The sequence below is a fragment of the Carassius auratus genome, chromosome 30 (assembly GCF_003368295.1).
Source record: "Carassius auratus strain Wakin chromosome 30, ASM336829v1, whole genome shotgun sequence".
NCBI lineage: Eukaryota > Metazoa > Chordata > Actinopteri > Cypriniformes > Cyprinidae > Carassius > Carassius auratus.
This window is the reverse complement of record NC_039272.1, coordinates 27,213,296-27,235,919: the sequence shown is the minus strand read 5'-3', so window position 1 is coordinate 27,235,919 and position 22,624 is coordinate 27,213,296. Positions and strand designations below refer to the sequence as shown.

Genomic DNA, 22,624 nt, shown 5'->3' with positions numbered 1-22,624 from the left:
ACATAAAGTTGCATAAGCATATACAATAAACATTATACAAGCAGCTATTTAAGTCTCCGAGGGGATTAATATTGTTTGTGTGACTATTATTCGCGCGCTGTCGAGGCAACGCGTGTATTACATCATTTTCAGTTTTGATGTGAATTTTCCATACCCGACCGCTTGTCTGGTTGTTTAAACTCCATTTAAAAAAAGTAGGAGTTAGTTCTATCACTTCAATGTGTACTTTGTCACAATCTAGACCGTGTTCACTTGTCTGATTGTTTTGATTTCATTAAATTCTACGAAATTTAATAACTGAAAAGTTAATATATCACTTCAATGTGTATTGTATCACAATCCAGACCGTGTTTACTTGTCTGATTGTTTAAAAATTCTAAGAAATATATTGACTTTGAGAAGTCAGCACTTCAATGTGTACTTTATCCCAATCTAGACCGTGTTTACTTGTCTGATTGTTGAATTTCATTTGATTCTGAGGAATCTAATGACCGTTATCTAACTTCAAGAAGTTCAATATATCACTTCAATGTGAATTGTATCACAATCCAGACCGTGTTTACTTGTCTGATTGTTTGATTGCATTAAATTCTGAGGAATATAATGACAGTTATTGAACATGTGAAGTTAGATGTACTGGAGGGACTGCTGGGCGGGAGCTGCCCCTCCATGTACAGACAGAGCAAAGCTCTGGGCCGACGACTTCTCAGCCTAATCTAAGATGTCAGGCTGGGAGGTCCACGGCCAAGAAGTCATGACGCATTTCAGTCACGACTACAGAGGGCGGCCCCTACTGGGGTAGAGCGGTGTCCACCTCATTATACGGTGCCTGTCTCACCTCAGTGCCCTCGGGAGATGGGTCTGCCAACCCTGCCAGAGTTTCAGGGTGCAGCCGCTTCCAGCGAGCACTGCTCTCAGTTATTTCCGCTCGTGAGCGTAGCGGAGCTGAGACGCTCGCTGCCCCTTCGGGGGCCTCTTACACCAGAGGTCAGTCTCGAGGGACTGATTCCCTTAGTACATCAGTTAGCAGCGTGAAAACTACTGCCAAATGTATCTCAATGGGTCCTGCACACGGTAGAAAGAGGCTATCGCATTCAGTTCGGCCATCCACCGCCGACATTCAATGGGGTTACATCGACAGTAGTCGGCCCCCAGCAGGCTCTGGTGATGGAACAAGAAGTGAATACCCTATTAAGGAAGGCGGCCATCGAGGTGGTCCCTCCTCTAGACAGGGAATCCGGGTTTTACAACCGGTATTTCATAGTTTCAAAGAAGGATGGGGGGTTGCGTCCGATCTTAGACTTACGTCATCTAAACCTCTCAGTTATGTCACTGAAGTTCAAAATGCTCACTGTCAAACAGGATGTAGCTCAAATCAGATCCGAGGACTGGTTTGTCACAATAGATCTCAAGACGCATACTTCCACATATCCATCCTTCCACAACACAGGAAGTCTCTGAGGTTCGCTTTTAGGGGCAAAGCCTACCAATATCGAGTACTTCCCTTTGGCCTTGCACTCTCACCCCGCATGTTCACGTAATGTGTAGATGCGGCTCTGGTATCCCTCCGTATGCAGGGCATCCGCATTCTAGCTCAATCAGAGCAGATGGCGGTTCGACATCGAGGTGTCGTTCTCGCCCATATGGGGGAGCTGGGTTTGAGACTGAATGCCAAGAAGAGTGTACTTTCTCCACTTTAGAGAACCACCTATCTAGGCGTAGTATGGGATTCGACCACGATGCAGGCACGTATGTCTCCTGCTCGGATCGAGTCGATCCTCACATCAGTCAAGAGAGTCAAAGAAGGCCAGTCACTCACTGTGAAGCAGTTTCAGAGACTGTTAGGGCTCATGGCAGCTGCGTCCAATGTGATACCTTTTGGTCTCCTGCACATGAGGCCCCTTCAGTGGTGGCTCAAGACCAAGGGGTTTTCCGCGAGGGGAAATCCTTTCCGAACTATTCAGGTCACGCGGCGATGCCTTCGTGCCTTAGACATATGGAAGAAACCTTGGTTCTTGAATCAGGGCCCGGTGTTGGGAGCTCTTGGTCGCCGTGTAACGCTAGCGACAGACGCGTCCCTCACCGGTTGGGGTGCGGTCATGAGTGGCCACCCTGCCCGCGGTCTGTGGAGCGGTCGCCATCTGACATGGCATACCAGTTGTCTAAAGATGCTACCTGTGCATCGATCATTGAAATATTTCCTCCCAGACCTGAGAGGTCACCATGTGTTGGTGCGCACCGACAACACGTTGGCGATCTCTTATATCAGTCACCAGAGAGATCGGCATCCGTGCCCCTTGTACAAGCTGGCACACCAGATCCTTCTGTGGTCCCAGGACAAACTCCTCTCGTTCGGAGCAGTGTATATTCCTGGGAGATTGACTGTGGGAGCAGACATACTGCCGAGACAGGGGTCGAGACCCGGGGGCTTCACCCTAAGGTGAAGTAGATATGGAGAGTTTTTGGACCTCTTTGCGACTCAAGAGATATTGCAATGTCCCCTCTGTTTCTCTCTAGTTCATCCAGCTCCTTTGGGACTGGACGCTATGGTACAGACCTGGCCGAGGCTTCGTCCGTACGCTTTTCCCCCTATCGCTCTGCTCCCGGGAGTTCTGGCGAGAGTACGCCGGGACGGGGTCCGTCTGTTGTTAGTAGCCCCGTTCTGGCCGAGCCCAGTATGGCTCGCAGATCTAATCTCTCCTCGACGGCTCTCCATGGGTGATTCCGATCAGGACAGATCTGCTCTCTCAGGCGTAGGGCAAAATATTCACCCTCGCCCGGAGTTGTGGAAGTTGTCTGTGTAGCCCCTGAGGGGGCACAGCTCATAGTTTCCAGTCTCCCAACCGAGGTTGTTGAGACCCCCACACTCCAATCCAGAGCTCCCTCTACGAGGAAACTGTACGCCCTGAGGTTGAAACCCTTCTCCTCATGGTGCAGAGACCGCCAGCTTGACCCTGCTAACTGCCCAGTTGGTACAGTTCTGGAGTTTCTCCAAGCTAGGCTCTCTGCGGGGTTAACTCACTCCACCTTAAAGGTGTACGTGGCGGTCATAGCTGCTTACCACGTCCCTTTCAATGGTCAGTCAGTGGGTAGACACCCCCCTAGTTACACGTTTCCTCCACGGTGCGCTGAGGCTGAGACCTCCAGTACGGTCCCGTGTTCCCCCTGGGACTTGGTTGTGGTGTTAGAGGCTCTTTGTAAAGCTCCATTTGAGCCGATTCATGAATATTACTGTCAGGCCCCCTCGGTGGCCCCTACCTAATTAGACTTTGCCCCTGGTATGGCCAAAGCATTTTTATACCCTTGAGCGGGCTACATTCCTAAAGTTCCCTCTGTTACGTCACAACCCATAGTACTGCAGGCCTTCTGTCCTCCTCCCTTTCGGGAGCCAGACCAGGTGAAGCTAAACTGTATGAGTCCAGTTCGAGGACTGGACACATACGTCCACAGAGCTGCTGTGGAGAAAACCTGACCAATTGCTTGTTTGCTACGGTCCTCCTAAAAAGGGTTCCCCTGCCTCTAAGCAGACCCTTAGTCGTTGGATAGTCGAGACTATCAACGAGTCCTATGAGTCCTCTGGTCTTCCCCTTTCTTTGGGAGCCAAGGCTCACTCTACACGGAGTATGGCTGCCTCTAAGGCCTTTCTAGCAGGTGTGTCCCTCTTGGACATCTGCAACGCTGCGGGGTGGTCCACGCCCTCTACATTCGCCAGATTTTACAATCTTGATATGCAAGCCGCTCCTGGCTCTTCTGTCCTCTCGCCTTAGCTGTGCTCTTCGGATACACACTAGGCAGGGGTTTGGTAGTCTGGCAGCGTTGGCACATCGTTCCCCAAAAGCGCTCGACGCAGCTCGAGTTCCCGAAGAGGAACGTCCCTAGGTTACGTATGTAACCCTAGTTCCTCGAGGGAACGAGACGCTGCGTCGCAGAGCCATACTCCCGGCACCCTGCCTGCGCTTGCTTCCCTACTCGAAGCTGAAGTCAGCTGTGTGGCAGGTGCCTTTATAGCTTCCTGGTCGCTGCGTCACCCCACCCGTGACGCCACGCTCTTCCATTGGACTGATTGCACACGATATTCAGAGTTGTTCTTGCCAAAGGCGTTCCCCAAAAGCGCTCGACGCAGCGTCTCGTTCCCTCGAGGAACTAGGGTTACATACGTGATGTACTGGTGGGACTGCTGGGCGGGAGCTGCCCCTCCATGTACAGACAGAGCAAAGCTCTGGGCCGACGACTTCTCAGCCTAATCTAAGATGTCAGGCTGGGAGGTCCACGGCCAAGAAGTCATGACGCATTTCAGTCACGACTACAGAGGGCGGCCCCTACTGGGGTAGAGCGGTGTCCACCTCATTATACGGTGCCTGTCTCACCTCAGTGCCCTCGGGAGGTGGGTCTGCCAACCCTGCCAGAGTTTCAGGGTGCAGCCGCTTCCAGCGAGCACTGCTCTCAGTTATTTCCGCTCGTGAGCGTAGCGGAGCTGAGACGCTCGCTGCCCCTTCGGGGGCCTCTTACACCAGAGGTCAGTCTCGAGGGACTGATTCCCTTAGTACATCAGTTAGCAGCGTGAAAACTACTGCCAAATGTATCTCAATGGGTCCTGCACACGGTAGAAAGAGGCTATCGCATTCAGTTCGGCCATCCACCGCCGACATTCAATGGGGTTACATCGACAGTAGTTCGGCCCCCAGCAGGCTCTGGTGATGGAACAAGAAGTGAATACCCTATTAAGGAAGGCGGCCATCGAGGTGGTCCCTCCTCTAGACAGGGAATCCGGGTTTTACAACCGGTATTTCATAGTTCCAAAGAAGGATGGGGGGTTGCGTCCGATCTTAGACTTACGTCATCTAAACCTCTCAGTTATGTCACTGAAGTTCAAAATGCTCACTGTCAAACAGGATGTAGCTCAAATCAGATCCGAGGACTGGTTTGTCACAATAGATCTCAAGACGCATACTTCCACATATCCATCCTTCCACAACACAGGAAGTCTCTGAGGTTCGCTTTTAGGGGCAAAGCCTACCAATATCGAGTACTTCCCTTTGGCCTTGCACTCTCACCCCGCATGTTCACGTAATGTGTAGATGCGGCTCTGGTATCCCTCCGTATGCAGGGCATCCGCATTCTAGCTCAATCAGAGCAGATGGCGGTTCGACATCGAGGTGTCGTTCTCGCCCATATGGGGGAGCTGGGTTTGAGACTGAATGCCAAGAAGAGTGTACTTTCTCCACTTTAGAGAACCACCTATCTAGGCGTAGTATGGGATTCGACCACGATGCAGGCACGTATGTCTCCTGCTCGGATCGAGTCGATCCTCACATCAGTCAAGAGAGTCAAAGAAGGCCAGTCACTCACTGTGAAGCAGTTTCAGAGACTGTTAGGGCTCATGGCAGCTGCGTCCAACGTGATACCTTTTGGTCTCCTGCACATGAGGCCCCTTCAGTGGTGGCTCAAGACCAAGGGGTTTTCCCCGAGGGGAAATCCTTTCCGAACTATTCAGGTCACGCGGCGATGCCTTCGTGCCTTAGACATATGGAAGAAACCTTGGTTCTTGAATCAGGGCCCGGTGTTGGGAGCTCTTGGTCGCCGTGTAACGCTAGCGACAGACGCGTCCCTCACCGGTTGGGGTGCGGTCATGAGTGGCCACCCTGCCCGCGGTCTGTGGAGCGGTCGCCATCTGACATGGCATACCAGTTGTCTAAAGATGCTACCTGTGCATCGATCATTGAAATATTTCCTCCCAGACCTGAGAGGTCACCATGTGTTGGTGCGCACCGACAACACGTTGGCGATCTCTTATATCAGTCACCAGAGAGATCGGCATCCGTGCCCCTTGTACAAGCTGGCACACCAGATCCTTCTGTGGTCCCAGGACAAACTCCTCTCGTTCGGAGCAGTGTATATTCCTGGGAGATTGACTGTGGGAGCAGACATACTGCCGAGACAGGGGTCGAGACCCGGGGGCTTCACCCTAAGGTGAAGTAGATATGGAGAGTTTTTGGACCTCTTTGCGACTCAAGAGATATTGCAATGTCCCCTCTGTTTCTCTCTAGTTCATCCAGCTCCTTTGGGACTGGACGCTATGGTACAGACCTGGCCGAGGCTTCGTCCGTACGCTTTTCCCCCTATCGCTCTGCTCCCGGGAGTTCTGGCGAGAGTACGCCGGGACGGGGTCCGTCTGTTGTTAGTAGCCCCATTCTGGCCGAGCCCAGTATGGCTCGCAGATCTAATCTCTCCTCGACGGCTCTCCATGGGTGATTCCGATCAGGACAGATCTGCTCTCTCAGGCGTAGGGCAAAATATTCACCCTCGCCCGGAGTTGTGGAAGTTGTCTGTGTAGCCCCTGAGGGGGCACAGCTCATAGTTTCCAGTCTCCCAACCGAGGTTGTTGAGACCCCCACACTCCAATCCAGAGCTCCCTCTACGAGGAAACTGTACGCCCTGAGGTTGAAACCCTTCTCCTCATGGTGCAGAGACCGCCAGCTTGACCCTGCTAACTGCCCAGTTGGTACAGTTCTGGAGTTTCTCCAAGCTAGGCTCTCTGCGGGGTTAACTCACTCCACCTTAAAGGTGTACGTGGCGGTCATAGCTGCTTACCACGTCCCTTTCAATGGTCAGTCAGTGGGTAGACACCCCCCTAGTTACACGTTTCCTCCACGGTGCGCTGAGGCTGAGACCTCCAGTACGGTCCAGTGTTCCCCCTGGGACTTGGTTGTGGTGTTAGAGGCTCTTTGTAAAGCTCCATTTGAGCCGATTCATGAATATTACTGTCAGGCCCCCTCGGTGGCCCCTACCTAATTAGACTTTGCCCCTGGTATGGCCAAAGCATTTTTATACCCTCGAGCGGGCTACATTCCTAAAGTTCCCTCTGTTACGCCACAACCCATAGTACTGCAGGCCTTCTGTCCTCCTCCCTTTCGGGAGCCAGACCAGGTGAAGCTAAACTGTATGAGTCCAGTTCGAGGACTGGACACATACGTCCACAGAGCTGCTGTGGAGAAAACCTGACCAATTGCTTGTTTGCTACGGTCCTCCTAAAAAGGGTTCCCCTGCCTCTAAGCAGACCCTTAGTCGTTGGATAGTCGAGACTATCAACGAGTCCTATGAGTCCTCTGGTCTTCCCCTTTCTTTGGGAGCCAAGGCTCACTCTACACGGAGTATGGCTGCCTCTAAGGCCTTTCTAGCAGGTGTGTCCCTCTTGGACATCTGCAACGCTGCGGGGTGGTCCACGCCCTCTACATTCGCCAGATTTTACAATCTTGATATGCAAGCCGCTCCTGGCTCTTCTGTCCTCTCGCCTTAGCTGTGCTCTTCGGATACACACTAGGCAGGGGTTTGGTAGTCTGGCAGCGTTGGCACATCGTTCCCCAAAAGCGCTCGACGCAGCTCGAGTTCCCGAAGAGGAACGTCCCTAGGTTACGTATGTAACCCTAGTTCCTCGAGGGAACGAGACGCTGCGTCGCAGAGCCATACTCCCGGCACCCTGCCTGCGCTTGCTTCCCTACTCGAAGCTGAAGTCAGCTGTGTGGCAGGTACCTTTATAGCTTCCTGGTCGCTGCGTCACCCCGCCCGTGACGCCATGCTCTTCCATTGGACTGATTGCACACGATATTCAGAGTTGTTCTTGCCAAAGGCGTTCCCCAAAAGCGCTCGACGCAGCGTCTCGTTCCCTCGAGGAACTAGGGTTACATACGTAACCTAGGGACGTTTACCATATATGTTTGTCAGAACATTTGTGGGTACATTTTAACCATATTTCAAAGACAAAAGAAGTAACTTAAGTTGTAATTATGACATCAGGTGCATTCAAATTACTTTGGTTGAAGTAAGATGGCGATTGACTTCACATCTATTTCTACAAAATGATAAATAAAGGATGTGCATTGGGTGTGTTTTTTCTTTAAATTGCTATAAATTGAATTGTTGTATATTTTATCATAATTGTACGATACAGTGGTTTGTTTTTTCTAAATGCAACATTGTTTTATTTTAGATGAAAAAAAAAAAAAAGAAATTTACTGTTAATAAAGTCACTGCATCCATTGTGTGCAACATGATAATTGGGGTTAACCGCAAGACATAATTGAAACTAATTGCATTTAATAAATAACAGGCATTTAAGTTTTAGAAAACATTACATTCAATTTTTACACAACCATGTTATAACCATTCAAGTATATTATTTCCATAAAAAGCTGTTTTAAAAGTATGCTAAAATTTTTTTTTTTTTTTTTTTTTTTACAAGGGGTGATTACAGGTTGACCTGCCATTTTCTTCAGGAATTAAATAAACTTTTAAATGGTTTATGCAAATGACTATTTTATATAACACTTTAAAATTCTATTTTGAACCATTCAATAATTTAAGCCTAAAATGCTGGAATGTCATTTCAATTTACAGGGAAGAGTGTTGAGGATTGTGACTCATGTCACCCAGCTTATACACTCACACAAGGTGTTTGCGAGTCACCCTGTATCACTGGAGAATACGCTGAGCCTGAGGTAAACAAAAAATATATGTATATGTATATGTGTATATATATATATATATATATATATATATATATATATATATATATATGTATGAATGTTGTCACATGATATCTGTTGTGATCTCTCTACAGGAACTGGGCTTTAAGTGTGTGTCATGTGATAAGTCCTGTTTAGAATGCAAAGGTCCTGGGCCTCATAACTGCACAATCTGCCCGGCACAGTTCATTCTGACCGCCGAGGGGCGCTGTCTGCCCTGCTGCACCAGCGAAAAACAGGAAGACAAAGCTGAAGTTCAGCAGGAGTGCTGTAACTGTACTGAAACCAGAGGTATTCTGACTAAGTGACAATTCTTCTTCAAAATATTACCCGCACTAACAGGTTGATCAGTGACATAATTGACAACATAGGCTCGGTGGAAAAACATGCCTCTACCTAGTGATTCATAACACTGCTTTGTAAAGCTTCAAAACCTTTGCAAACAGTTTGTGTGGCCAAAGTCACAGGTTTTTATCTAATCTCAGATCAGTTTTATGAATTTGTAGATATTTTTATTACCATTTGTTTACTAAAAACAAAGAATTGTAGTTAATCTCTTATTGGCCTGTTTAAGCAAGAAACAAGCCCTTTGCAATGTTCTCAGAACACTTTCATCATGGTGCATAATTTGTAAACTAATACATTTCGTCATATGCATCACATAACAAGCTCCATATGTATGGCTTTGCTGATGTAGTAAACGTGCTCAGAAGCTCACCTGGTACAGAACTGCAGTTCCTTGAGTCATGATAAAAGAGTTTGAAGACTTGTAGAAGCAAGCTAAAATGGCATGGATGCTTCAGAAAACATGTTTTCCCCTCACTTTCAGGTTTATTGTAGTGTTTGTTAGTATATTATTTTTAATTGCGAGAACATAAACTTTTAGCACCACTAACTAGACTCTCGTGACATACAGCAAACAAAGTAATACAATTTTACCAGACTGATGCTTATGTTTAGAATAAACATATAACTCACTCACGCACTCACTGGACATTTCACTTTAAAAGTGTTGCAAAACTTGCTAAAAGCATAGTAATGTATTTTGCAGAAATATGTTTAATGAGCCTGGCTTGGATTTTTGTGTGGGTGTCCTGTCTTTATGAATTTTTTTGTGAGAGGCTTTAAAATAAACTTTTATTTCTATTACAGGTGAGTGTGTACTCAGCACTAACTTTGCCTTCCGTAATCATGAAGAAGAGGAATATACAGGAAATCTGCCCCTCTTCATCACCACCTCCATCCTGCTTGTTTTGGCCTCGATTGCTGTAATCATCCTCATTAAGCGTTCTCTTTCCAAACGACCCATGCCTGAGCCTGCTGTCCCACGTGGATATGAAAAACTGGGCAACGGTGGTGGCAGAGACAGCTTCTACAGAGGCACATCATCATCCACCTCTGCCTACAGTGGTCAAGCAAGCTCTAGTTCTGGACAGTTCCGTGAGTCGCAGCTGGTGGACCTCGGCGATCGGAAGGGGAATCAGGATGATGACGATGAAGATGATGAAGATGAAGATATTGTGTACATGGGACAGGACGGCACTGTGTATCGCAAATTCAGATATGGGCAGCTGGGAGATGAGCAGGAGGATGAGTTAGAATATGACGATGAGAGCTACAACTACCGATAACTTCTTCAGCTGTTTAAATGAAAATATATTCTGCAGGCTTACTGAAATTGTCCCTTAGAAAGCAACATGTATAATTAAAACTAAATGTCTGGACAGTTCAGCAAAGTTTTGATCTGAAATGTGAATAATTATTGTTTGTGATGATATAATGACAAATTGTAGCTAAAGATTTCATTCTATAGTTATCTCAGCTGCTTGTCTTTTCTGATCTTTTTATCTTTCAGCTGTTATTAAGGCTTCTTGTTTTGTTCTACCTGTGTGAGTGATTTTTTTTTGGAAAATGTACATTATATCAACAGTCCCTGTGCAGTACTTGTCTTTACATGATAGTAGCAGAAGTACAAACAAGTACAAATTCCCTAATTATGATTTTGGCCTTGGTCATTTTTTGATGTGAAAGTGTGTCAGCTATGAATTTTAATAAAAGCATACAAATGTGTTAATTTATTACTTTATGTATCAATTTTTGATATTTCATTTATCCAAATTGTCCCTCCATTAACATTTGTGTCTTCATCATATTTTTTAAACATAATTCCAAACTGAACAATTAATTGGTATTGAACTGAATTTTATGATGGTTTGCATTTTTTAATTATCACATAATAAAAGAATATCAAAGGAAATTATATTATATTTGAATATGATTAAAAACATTAGCTCTTATCCGTTAACTACCAGAACATTATGCATTCATTTTACAGACATTTCCTTTAACCCTAAAATTCAATTCAAATGTTATTAAAAATATGGGTAAACTCTGAATAATCAATTCCAATATAATTTTAAAAAGAAATGTCATATGTATGAGAATATTACATAAACAGCACCAATAACACAACTGCTCAGATATGATTTAAATTTATTTATTTACTCTGCAATATTATACACATCTCAATCTCAATATGCTCTGCTGAAGAAGGCCTCTGGAACAAATTTCATCTATTCATATTATTCAGTAGAATTTCAGTCTAAAAGGATCATATGTCAAGAAACCAGGGACACATGCAGTGATACAATCACACGCATAATGTCTCTCATATATTCACACACACACACACACACGTAATATTGTGCTTTATAGCAATCTTTTTGAATCCCTGTATTTTAGTTCCCAAACCTGTTAGCAGGAAGAACTTGGGATACCTAACAGCATGTAAACAGATAATCACACACACACTAACAAACATATTAACATTCACACACCCTCACACACTGACAAGAGTTCAAAAGTAGACAAAGCAAGTCACACTGAATGTGAAAACCTCTGAAACAGCATGCTCTTAGGATTTGACAGATTTTTGATTGTGGCAACTATTTTTACCTTTATACATGGCAAACACTCAAAAAGACATCAAAGTTCTGGAACATCTAGGACTGATTTGAGTTTTGTGAGCCAAGACAACTGATGCGTCACTATGGCTTGATTCTTAAAGGTGAAGTGTGTCATTCCAGCGCCCCTAGTGGCTCTAAAGGGAACTGTTCATGTGAATGATTGGGGGGGGGGGGGCTTTGATACAAGTCTGATTGCTTGGAAAAGTAATGGCACACCGCTCCACAAAAGTCACATGATTTGTGGTATTATTCAAATCCGCTGAAAATATTTAGTTAGAGGTTTTGAAACCCTCTTTAAACTTGAAAAAATATATGCAACATCTGGGTTTCGGAATAAAAAAATCATTAATTTTCTCCATTACAGAATTGATTTATAATAACTTGTAAAATACCTTAAGAATGTATAAACCATTGAAGATAGACCTTCTGTGAGGTCCAAGGTTATTGATCAATATATGCCTTTGATAAAGCAATTCTTTGTTTCGACTTTTTTCTCAATTTTTTAAAATTATTTTTAACAGTGAAACTCCTAGTGAAAAACTACATTATCTGTGATTATATATATTATATCAACATCTCCAACATTGGATTATTTTATTTAATTTTTTTCTCTGTATTGATTAGATTCTGACATTTGCAATACTTCATGAGGTTTTTAGCTTCAAATCGAATTTTGTAATGTAGTAATTAACCTTTTAGATTGTTGGTTTTGTTCATAGCTTATGTCTCTTTAATAAGACTCTTTTTTTTTTATCCCTACAGGAAAAACAAGCGGATGAATTACTTCCACAACCAAGGTAGCTAAAACAAATTGAGCAGGCACTGTTGCACACTACATAAGTTTATAGCAAGCACTGGATTTCACAAATGTTCTCAAGCCACCTGTTGAGACAATATCCACTAATGTTTGACAGGGATTGGCTGAGCAACATGTTTAACTGCAAAAATGTTTTAAAAGAGCCACAAAAGTCCTTATGTTACTTTCTTCAGGAAGTCAGCCTGGGCTTAAAGTAACAGAGGAAGCATTTTAGCATAACACACTTGACATTTAAGAACTACAAATGATTTCTCCCTGCTGATTTTGAACTGATACATATAAAGTGTATGAGATATGAGATGTTTAAATTTAAACCTGACTAACATTGTTTCTGACAATGGCAGTAATTAACTAGTGCTCTATTTTCTGTGTCCACAAGTGTTCAATTTAGCATGAGAGGGGGGATAATTGGCATTAGTGCATACAGGGTGCTGTGCATTGAGAATAACTTTGCATGCACTAATAACAATACAGAGCAGTTGAAGTGACTGGATTTACCCTTTATGCATGCTCCAATTAGAAAAAAAAAATGCTGATGGTGAAAATTATGCGTCTAAAGGGGAAACATTAAAGTACATTATATTATTGCTAAAATCCTTCTCATGCATAATTCAAGTAACGCGAGAAACTTTTGCAAGAGGATAAGAGACAAAGAATGATCCTAGCATTGCGCTGGTTTAAGCTACTGTTCTGTGAGAAGAATTATTACATTTGAGGTGATTTGTCTTGAAGAACATGTGGTGCTGCACTTTTCATCCCAGCACTGTGAGATACCAAATCACAAAAATACACTCTTTCTTATATTATGCGATTATTGCATCCATATCAGTGTGCAATCATTACAATTTGAAATACTCAACACCTTCACAGACATTTTGTGCTTGCACCCATAGCCGATGGCTCTTATGAACTGCTCGCATTGGGTTGAGCTCTGAAACAAATTTTTAAACAGTTTATCACTATTAATAAAATCTAAAGATCATTATGTATTTTTTTTTTTTTTTTACAAATCTGAAAATTATATACTTTAAAGTCTACATGAATCACATTGAATCACATCACCATCAACATCACATCACATTTTCATCATTTAGAGCATCTCACATTATTGCATTGTTGTCAGCAATCATTTTTTATTGTCAACATTACTTCTTGGTGATGTCAGCGAAGCATTAGAGTTTAAGGAATTTTTAATAGGAATAAAATGATGAATCATATAGCATGAGGAACATGTGAAAAGGGTATGTTGTGATTTCATGTTGACTTTAAACATAATGCTTGACTTGACATGGCTATTCACTATGCACGATGAAGAAATCTTACATCGATTCTTGTGGATTCTCACTTCCTTGGAGAAAGCTGCTGATTCTTTATAAAGAAATGAAAATGACAATAATGTTCATATAGCCAGAGCACTATATTGTAGTATGACATAAAAAAGAGTAAAAGGTCTGAAACATCTTCTGTTATACTCACCTAGAGCTCTCTGCTGCTTCCCGTAACTCCTCATCCAGTCTAGAGAGGCAAAGATAAACTTTCTTTAAAAAAGTCAAAGATAAAAAATTCTTTAAATGTAATAAAAAAATAAATGTAGAATATCATATAAAATATTTTACTATAAATATTATCAAATATTTTTCTCTGATTATGTATGTAAAAATCCTGCAATTCAAAAATGATGTTCACTTATACTTCACTTTAGATTATAGGGGTTTGGTAGAAAAAAAGAAGTTGAGGACTCCTGGTAAAGAATATAAACTATTTAACGTTGTCCCAGTGTTTTAAATGTCTGTTCCCATAGAAACGTGTCTTCACAGGTTTCAAATGATTGAGTCACAGCTCCTGTACAGATTCTCATAAGCACCTCTTCATCAGCTACAGCTGTCTGTGATCGTCTCGATCTCACAGTATGTGTGCAGCTGATCAGTGCCTCGATGCTTTCTCTGTTTACACTTGTACAGCACAGAGCAGTGCCTAAAATTGTTTGCCATACATTTATACGTAAGTCAGATAAACGTGTGGCTCACCTGATGATGCACTCAGGTATGTGGACGTACTCCATTGGGATGTGCTGCTCCAGTTCTGCTAAGCTGTTCACATACTTGATCTTACTGCTGAACTTTGAGCTGGAAAACATTTATAAATATTTGTTTTTTAGTTTGTTATTATTATAATTATAGAATTAACTTACCATTTACAATACCATTATTTTTTATTTATCTATACTTTTTTTGGCTTAAAAAGACTGCATTTATTTGATCAGATATACAGTAGGAAAAAATAATAATTTGAAACAGTATTACAAATAAAAATAACTATTTTCCAATTTTAATATATGGAAATGCAAAGCTGCCATTTATTTACTTAAACTGTGATTTACTGTATAAAATCTATTAATGTAAAAAATAAATAATAATAAGTACATCAATAAATCAATCAATCCTTTCACTATACCTGATAAACGGTTTTGTGATGGCTAAAATTGCCTTAATGAACCATGATGGGTGAACAATGATGAAAGATTTTAAGTTCTTTCTGAGCCTGAAAAAGTGTAAACAACAGCATTAGTCTTCTTCTTTAAAAAAGTTAAAAAATCATTAATTTTATATAATTTATTAATAATATAATAATATTTTGTATAATGTTCATGTTCAGCAGGTATATAATATCCACCTCCTATCAATCATCTGGTAGCATCTCTTGAGCCAGTTGAAGCCAGGCGTCCTCCGGTGTGGAGTGGCTCCATTCAAGTACACAATCATGTAATCCTCTGCTACCATGAGCTCTAGTGTACTGATAACATATCTGAGGAATAATTCACATTTACTAATATTATTCTATTTTAGTTCAGGATGAACAAGCCTCATTTTAGTTTGACTGAACTCACAAGAAGAGGTTCTCCATGATCTCGTGATAGTCCTCTCTGTCACTGTCAGGGAGGAAGCATGCAGCAAATACAATGATGGCATTTGCGCCATTGCCATAGTACCCTGTGGGTAAAGAGAAAAAAAAAAAACAGATTTAAAGGACCACGTAAATTATAATGGAATGAAATGCCACTTTACTTAAAGTGAGTACACTTTCATGACTGTTCATTAACACACTTGTTTTGATGTGATGACTAAAACATATAAAAGCACTATTGTAGTATTATAACTGTGTTGTTTAAAAAAAGGTTTATTTTAAATTTACAAAATTACTAAATAATTTAATATACATTAAAGTAATAAATTATAAAGAGTACAATTTCACCATATTTCAAAGACAACAGAAATTACAAAATTAGGAAATATTCATTCAAATATTCAATATTTATTATTACTTTTATGTGAAAACACTAAAAGCTGTAAAAATTTGTCAATGGCAGGGAAGGATTGTCTTCTAAATGACAAGATAACTTGTTAATGGCAGGGAAAACTCTTAAAGGGTTATTATTGACTCACCCTCATGCCGCTCCAAACCTGTAAGACCTCCGTTTATCTTTGGAACACAGTTTAAGATATTTTAGATTTGGTCCGAGAGCTCTCAGTCCCTCCATTGAAGCTGTGTGTACGGTATACTGTCCATGTCCAGAAAGGTAAGAAAAACATCATCAAAGTAGTCCATGTGACATCAGAGGGTCCGTTAGAATTTGTTGAAGCATCGAAAATACATTTTGGTCCAGAAAATAGCAAAAACTATGACTTTATTCAGCATTGTCTTCTCTTCCGTGTATGTTGGGAGCGCGTTCACTGCAGTGTATGATATCCGGTTCGCGAACGAATCTTCTTGAACCATTTCACCAAATCGAACTGAATCATTTGAAACGGTTTGTGTCTCCAATAAGCATTAATCCACAAATGACTTAAGCTGTTAACTTTTTTAATGTGGCTGACACTCCCTCTGAGTTCAAACAAACCCTTATCAAACAGTACACACACTGACCTGCTGTGAAGAGAGAACTGAAGATGAACACCGAACCGAGCCAGATAACGAACAACAGATTGACTCGTTCTCGAGTCAAGAACCGTTTCTGTCAGACTCGTCCAGTTCAAGAACCGAGGAGCTGATGATGCTGCGCATGCGTGATTCAGTGTGAAGCAGAATGACACACAGAGCGCCTGAACCGAACTGATTGTTTTGGTGATTGATTCTGAACTGATTCTGTGCTAGTGTTATGAGCGTGGGTAAACCGAAGGCTTGAATCAAGGGCAATCATCGCAAATGACGCCATTACGTCGAGCGCAAAAGAAAAGGTGAACCGTTTTCTTCAACCGGTTTATTGAATCAAACTGTCTGAAAGAACTACTGGTGATCCGAAAACCGATGCAACCGGTTCTTGACTCGTGAACGAGTCAAACTTTTGTTCATTATCTGGCTCGGCGTTCATCTTCAGTTCTCTCTTCACAGCAGTTCAGTCAGTGTACTGTTTGTGTAAATTAATTACTCCGGGATAGTGTTTTGTTTTAACTCGGAGGGAGTGTCAGCCACATTAAAAAAGTTAACAACTTAAGTGGTTTTTTTGTGGATTAATGCGTATTGGAGACGCGAACCGTTTCAAATGATTCAGTTCGATTTGGTGAACTGGTTCAAAAAGATCTGGTTACATTGAATGATTCGTTCGCGAACCGGATATCATACACTGCAGTGAACGCGCTCACAACAGACACGGAAGAGAAGACAATGCTGAATAAAGTCGTTGTTTTTGCTATTTTTTTTATCAAAATGTATTTTCAATGCTCTAAAAAATTTTATCTGACCCTCTGATGTCACATGGACTACTTTGATGATGTTTTTCTTACCTTTCTGGACATGGACAGTATACCATACACACAGCTTCAATGGAGGGACTGAGAGCTCTTGGACTAAATCTAAAATATCTTAAACTGTGTTCTGAAGATGAACGGAGGTCTTACGGGTTTGGAACGACATGAGGGTGAGTTATTAATGACATAATTTAGATTTTTGTGTGAACTAACCCTTTAAGTTCAACTTATTGCATTTAATATAAATTGAAATTTTAATATAGTTTAATTCAATTGTAAATAATTGCATGTAAATGGATGAAAACATTGTTCAGTTCACACTTAAGTATATTATTTTAAATTGTATTTAGTTGTTATGTAATAACTTAAGAATGTAGTATTTATGTAATAAGTACTCTTTTTCGAAGTATGCTGAAGTGCTAAAACCACACAACCACAATAATGCTTCCAATGAAAACATTTCGGAATTGTGTACAAGGACCACAATAAATGCAAATGCTCAAAGTATAAGCCCTTAACCGTAACCTTTAAACATTACACTTTAATTTAATACTGATTTAATAGAATCGCCTGAAGCACTTTATTTTTATCAGTCTTGTTCTGCGTGTAGATGTAACAATTGCAATAACTGGGTAATAACTAGTACCCCGACTAAATAATAACTAACCATGAACCTACCCCTAAACCTATACTTAACCTGTAGGTACTGTAGGTACTTTGTACTAGCCATTACTTTCTTGAATAAGTACACAGTAAGTACACATACTGTAAAATAAAGTTTAACCAAATTGCCTACTAATCTTTTCTGTGAAAACAATCCACAAGTGGATGATTAAGGCATTACAGCTCAAATATCAAACATTTTATTAAAAGGTCCATGTAAGTCCCTCAACAACATCAACACGGTCTCAAACCGAGGAGCTTCACAAATACTCTATTGTAGTTGCCCCATAAACCTCCATTGTAGGAACATACATGCATTTCTATGCATGTCTTTGCACACTAAGAAAATAGTCTCTGTGTGAACCAGTCTCTTTACTTTACATTTAACCCAAAACATTCTTTCACATTTTCTTTGAAATATTCCTTTAACGTACCTCCATGGGATATGACTTTTTGGTAAGGTTCAATGCTCTTCATGTTGATGCGATGCTCTTGCTCTCCAATGACGACGGTTCTCCAGAGTTTGGAATCCTGCCGCTCCTCCTGAGCACTGTATGTGGGAATGGGCTCAACTGTTTCTTTAAAAGAATCATTCTGAGATGCTTGAGGCTCTGAAAAAAAAATTGTATGTCAAGATATTAGCAATCTCTTTTAATAACTGTCACTCACGTTTTTGAAGATAGACTTGAATGTGCATGATACAAACCTACATTTTTATAATTCATGACTAAAAACATTTTTTAACATGATATTGTACTATTTACATGGAAATGCAATGTCTGATTTTAAAATGGGTTTTAAAGGATGGGTTTTGAGATTTTAAGTTTTCAGTCGATATATAATTTCTGATGATTTCTAAAATGTAATAGAGAAAAAGGCAATGAAGAAGTCTTTTTTTAAACAAAGGTCAAAACTCTTGTAATAATTTAGATTTTTGAGGGTGCACTCTTGTCATAAATTAATCTATTACTTTTCCTACATAATTTTTAACAAAATACATTGGTAAAATATATATTTGGGAGTCTTAGACCTTTCCAACGATATATAGTTTGTCAAGTTTCGATTATTTGATTATTTGATTGTAATATAGTGAAGTAAACTTAGGCGTCCCGTGGTGACAGTTAAAGGATTAAATATTACACAATTATCATAAAGTTTTTATGTCCTACCTTCCCAGTCTATTTCATGGTCAGTATAATCTGCTTCATCAGGTGTGTCCAGATCATCCACATTGATGTCGAGGTCATCTGGTGTTTCAAACAGGTCATCCTCACTTTGGTCCAAAGATAGACTTATACGAGGAGCCGACAGCTTCTTTCTCTGAGAGGCCACGCCCCCTTGTCCCTGCAGAGGCAGGGAGGTGGGCGGAGCTAGTGGATTTAGAAAACAATGCATCCGTTTATCATGCTATTTCAGATTGGTTTATTTGAATATTGTTCCTGGATTGACAAAATTTCAGGAACGTGCCCTACTTGACTAAATCATGTTAAGCCTAATAAGAATGTGTAGAAGAAGAGTATGTTACTTTATACCTCAGATTCATAACATTTTCACTGTTCTGTCAGTTTGAAGTAGTCTTTGTAAAGGTATTCAATCCTCTTGTGATATTTTGAGGCATATTCTAGAGTGTCAGTGTTTCTCAGTCTCACCTGGTCTACCTTCTGCCCCTTCAAAACTCATCTTGTGTTCATGAGTCTGGTCCATCCCCTCATCGCCAGAAAGGGAACTATCAAAAACAAATGTATAGCCACCGTCATCATCATCATCACCATCATCATCATCATCATCACTGCATTCAAAACTTTTTGTAAGGGAAGAATAAAATTCTTATTTTTTTGTCTTATTACTTTTGTTGTTGTTGTTGTTATTGTTGTTGTTATGGAGTACTTTCATCACTTTCACTTTAGTTAAATGTGCTTTACAAACAAATAAGAATAAATTATCCTGTTGAACCTTATACATTTTACAGATTTAAAATTAGAGCTACAAAACAGGAACTCGCAGACGAAAGGCTTTTTCAAATTCATGCAGAGTAGATGCACTTAACATTGTAAATTCAGAATTTTTGCAGCTCTTTAATATGTTGTAATATCAGTCTTGCATTTGCTTCAGCTGCAATACGCAACAAATGGACTGTCAACAGAAAAAAATTGTCTGTATAATCTAATCTGCTCTAAAAATCTACCCATACCATTGCTTTAACATCCCTATTTGGATTTTAAAAGAAGCAGTGTGAATTCATGTGTGAATTTATGCATACACACACACACACACACACACACACACACACACAGAGAGAGAGAGAGAGAGCCATGTGAGAAGGGAAGCCTGTCTCGCGGGAGTATCTACAATAAGCTGCCAGATGGTTGCTAGCTTTCAAACAGAGAATGGGTGTTGATGGAGAGAAAGAGAGTGGGTGAGGGTGAAAATGGAAAGGTCTGTTGCTCTCTCCCTCTATCAAGACGTTGGATTAATTCATCCATCCATTCATCCATCCTCCATAACAGGAAACAGGAAAAGTGGGCGGGCATTATGTCATCATCATCACCTCATCTTTTCTGCTCTCTCTCCCCTCTTCTTTATGAATCACTCTTCCGCTTAGGGTTCACTCACTCTGGCATTTATAAACATGCAATCGCACGTACACATAGGCAAATAAATGAGCCATGCATGCAGAGCCATGAATTTGAATAATGGCCAAAGCAGGTCAGCTGTACATAGAATTATTACGATACAATGTGCCTGTATTCAACATGACAAACACTCATTTATGATCCAAACGCAAACAAAAGCACCTGCCCGTGTCTTGCGTCATAAAGGATGCTGATGCTAAACCTCTTCCGCTACCAAAGATACATCACAAACAAATTCCCATCCCTCCTTCTTTCCCTCCCATCTCAATGCTTAGGTTTTCCAATAACAACAAGCTTCCTTCATCCCCTGCTAGAATTACCCCTAGTGCACTCACCACACAGCTGAGGCACAGTTCTGTTTCCTGCCCTGGGTTTCAGATCATGGATGTGTGCCTGTGTCTCTCAGCGTCAGAGATGCTCAGCTCACCCACTGCCGAGAGCCTCCACCATTTTGTGGTCATGTGACCCTGTCTAGCACCAAATAAAGGCGTGAGGCTGTTCTCTCCGCCCTGAGCATGAGATACAAATGAGGCAGACTCAGCAGCAGGACTGCTGTGAGGATCAATGAATCTGATGGGTCTGACTGCACAGGTGAACTGTGAGTGAGTCTTGCTCTGCAGATGAGTAAAGAGACATGAATGAGTCTGTCTGTGAAAGCAAATGGTTTTCCCAGAATCCGGAATGTCCTTTTTGAAAAAGTACACTTTTAACATACTTTTAAAAAGAGGGCTTAAAATAATATACTTTAAAAGAATATACGTAGGTGCATACTTAATTACACTTAACTGAATGTAAACTGCAGCAAAAAGACAATATGTTATAGATAAATAATTTTTTTTTTTTTTTTTGAACAACTTTAAAAGGACTAATGTAAGTATCTTTATGACAATTTTATTGTCTTTGAAGTGTACTGACAAGTATTTACGGTAAACTAATATACTTAATGCCACTTCTTTTGAAACTTTTTATATTGTGTTGAAATATGTTGCAATTTAGTTAATTTAAAATATATTAATATTAATTTTCAATGTAACACTGAACTCTACATTTAAAATTAAAATCCAGTATTTTGCATATGCTTTAGTTTCTTAGTCAAGTCAACACATACAAATTAGTGTTTTTTAAAGCAAGGTAAGAGATTATTAAAGCATACACATAAGTGTATTATTATATTATCTGCTAGTACAGTTTTTTAAATAATTTTAAGGTTTAAAGTTCAAGTCCACATTAACTACATTTACTACATTTAAGTTCACTTCTTTTTCATAAAGGGTACAAATATTGTAATTTACTTTGGTGTGTGTGTGTGTGTGTGTGTGTCACAAATCCTGCCATTTCAGTTTCATATTTCACCCCTAAGTTAAAAAGAGGAAAAATACATAAAGAAATTGAAGCTTAAAAAAATACATTATGAAATGTAAAATGTATTTTTGACTCTTTTCATGACAATTTTCACATTTACATAAAAACTCTCATTCAAATAATATATGAAAAAATGCCATTCTTGTTACTGTACTGTGAAGAGAAAAAAAAAACATTGTATTATAAATACCTTTATTATTGTTGTTACTTTTTCATGCTAGTATTGGTAGTAAATTAACCATTATCTTTGGACAGGATAAATCAAACAGTAGTTAGAATGACGTTGTATGTTAAGGTTAATGTTAATCAAGAAATATAAGGGAAAATGTATTTTATGATGCTTTCCGTTTCATGTTTTCCACTACTGCTTTTCTTCAGTTCTACAGTACTATGGGGTAATCATTTAAAAAAAGATATTCCATGAAGTCACTAAATTAAAATAAGGTCATGACCATTCATACTCAAATTGCATAGTGGATTGCATTGTGTGGTCACTATACTTTATACTGTAAACAGAGCTTTGTGCTGGAAGGTGTTTATTCTCCTGATCACCCATTAAAATTCACTGCTTTGAATCTGCTCTGCAATGTGTCCATAAAAGAGATTACACCTCAACCACAAGATAAAATGTACTCAAAACTGTCTCCTGTTCTATTACGATTTATCATGTTCTGTGATTTAAGATCTTCACAGTGTTGAGAGAACCGAAAACAGTGTTGTGTGTTCCGCTACTCACCAGCTTTCTGTTGCAAGTATCTTGTGTTAAAGGAAGCAATGGGAGGTGCTCTATGACCTCTTACACAGAAAGAGTTTGGTCCAATGTTCATTGCTACAGCAACTGTGCCACACCTGTTATAACTAAGTGTAAAGTAATAAATCACTATAACTAGAGTTATAGATTCACTATTTAGCTCTG

At 40.7% G+C, this 22,624-nt stretch overlaps 2 protein-coding genes across 3 annotated transcripts in view; one reads left to right on the top strand and one right to left on the bottom strand.

Moving 5' to 3' along the window:
• pcsk5a (proprotein convertase subtilisin/kexin type 5a) overlaps window positions 1-10,574 on the top strand; it is a 35,746-nt gene extending 25,172 nt beyond the window's left edge. Inside the window, exons 35-37 of the mRNA XM_026212508.1 lie at window positions 8,395-8,495; window positions 8,618-8,813; window positions 9,675-10,574. Of these exons, the coding sequence (XP_026068293.1) occupies window positions 8,395-8,495; window positions 8,618-8,813; window positions 9,675-10,153 (776 nt within the window). The 3' untranslated portion in view covers window positions 10,154-10,574. The remainder of the gene's footprint in view (window positions 1-8,394; window positions 8,496-8,617; window positions 8,814-9,674) is intronic.
• A 643-nt stretch (window positions 10,575-11,217) lies between these two features.
• Window positions 11,218-22,480, bottom strand: LOC113049840 (protein prune homolog 2-like). 2 transcript variants are annotated; one of them, XM_026212507.1, is made up of 11 exons: window positions 22,445-22,480; window positions 19,363-19,439; window positions 18,883-19,083; window positions 18,148-18,324; window positions 15,193-15,295; window positions 14,979-15,110; window positions 14,760-14,846; window positions 14,333-14,431; window positions 13,782-13,820; window positions 13,629-13,673; window positions 11,218-13,236 (listed from the first exon to the last, which is right to left on the bottom strand). In XM_026212507.1, the coding sequence occupies exons 2-11, from the start codon at window positions 19,415-19,417 to the stop codon at window positions 13,209-13,211; spliced, it is 966 nt and encodes a 321-aa protein (XP_026068292.1). In that variant the 5' UTR covers window positions 19,418-19,439; window positions 22,445-22,480; the 3' UTR covers window positions 11,218-13,208. The 2 variants fall into 2 exon arrangements, with proteins under 2 accessions (XP_026068292.1, XP_026068291.1); XM_026212506.1 differs by lacking the exon at window positions 22,445-22,480 and adding an exon at window positions 20,682-20,839.
• Between the last annotated feature and the right edge of the window lie 144 nt (window positions 22,481-22,624).

Excerpts from the sequence above, each read along its gene's own strand:
- LOC113049840 (XM_026212507.1), bottom strand. The coding sequence starts at position 19,417 with ATGGACCAGACTCATGAACACAAGATGAGTTTTGAAGGGGCAGAAGGT. Across the intron at positions 14,847-14,978 it reads TACCAGATGATTGATAGGAG|GCTCAGAAAGAACTTAAAAT; the intron begins GTGGATATTATA and ends ACACTTTTTCAG. Across the intron at positions 14,432-14,759 it reads ATCACAAAACCGTTTATCAG|CTCAAAGTTCAGCAGTAAGA; the intron begins GTATAGTGAAAG and ends AATGTTTTCCAG.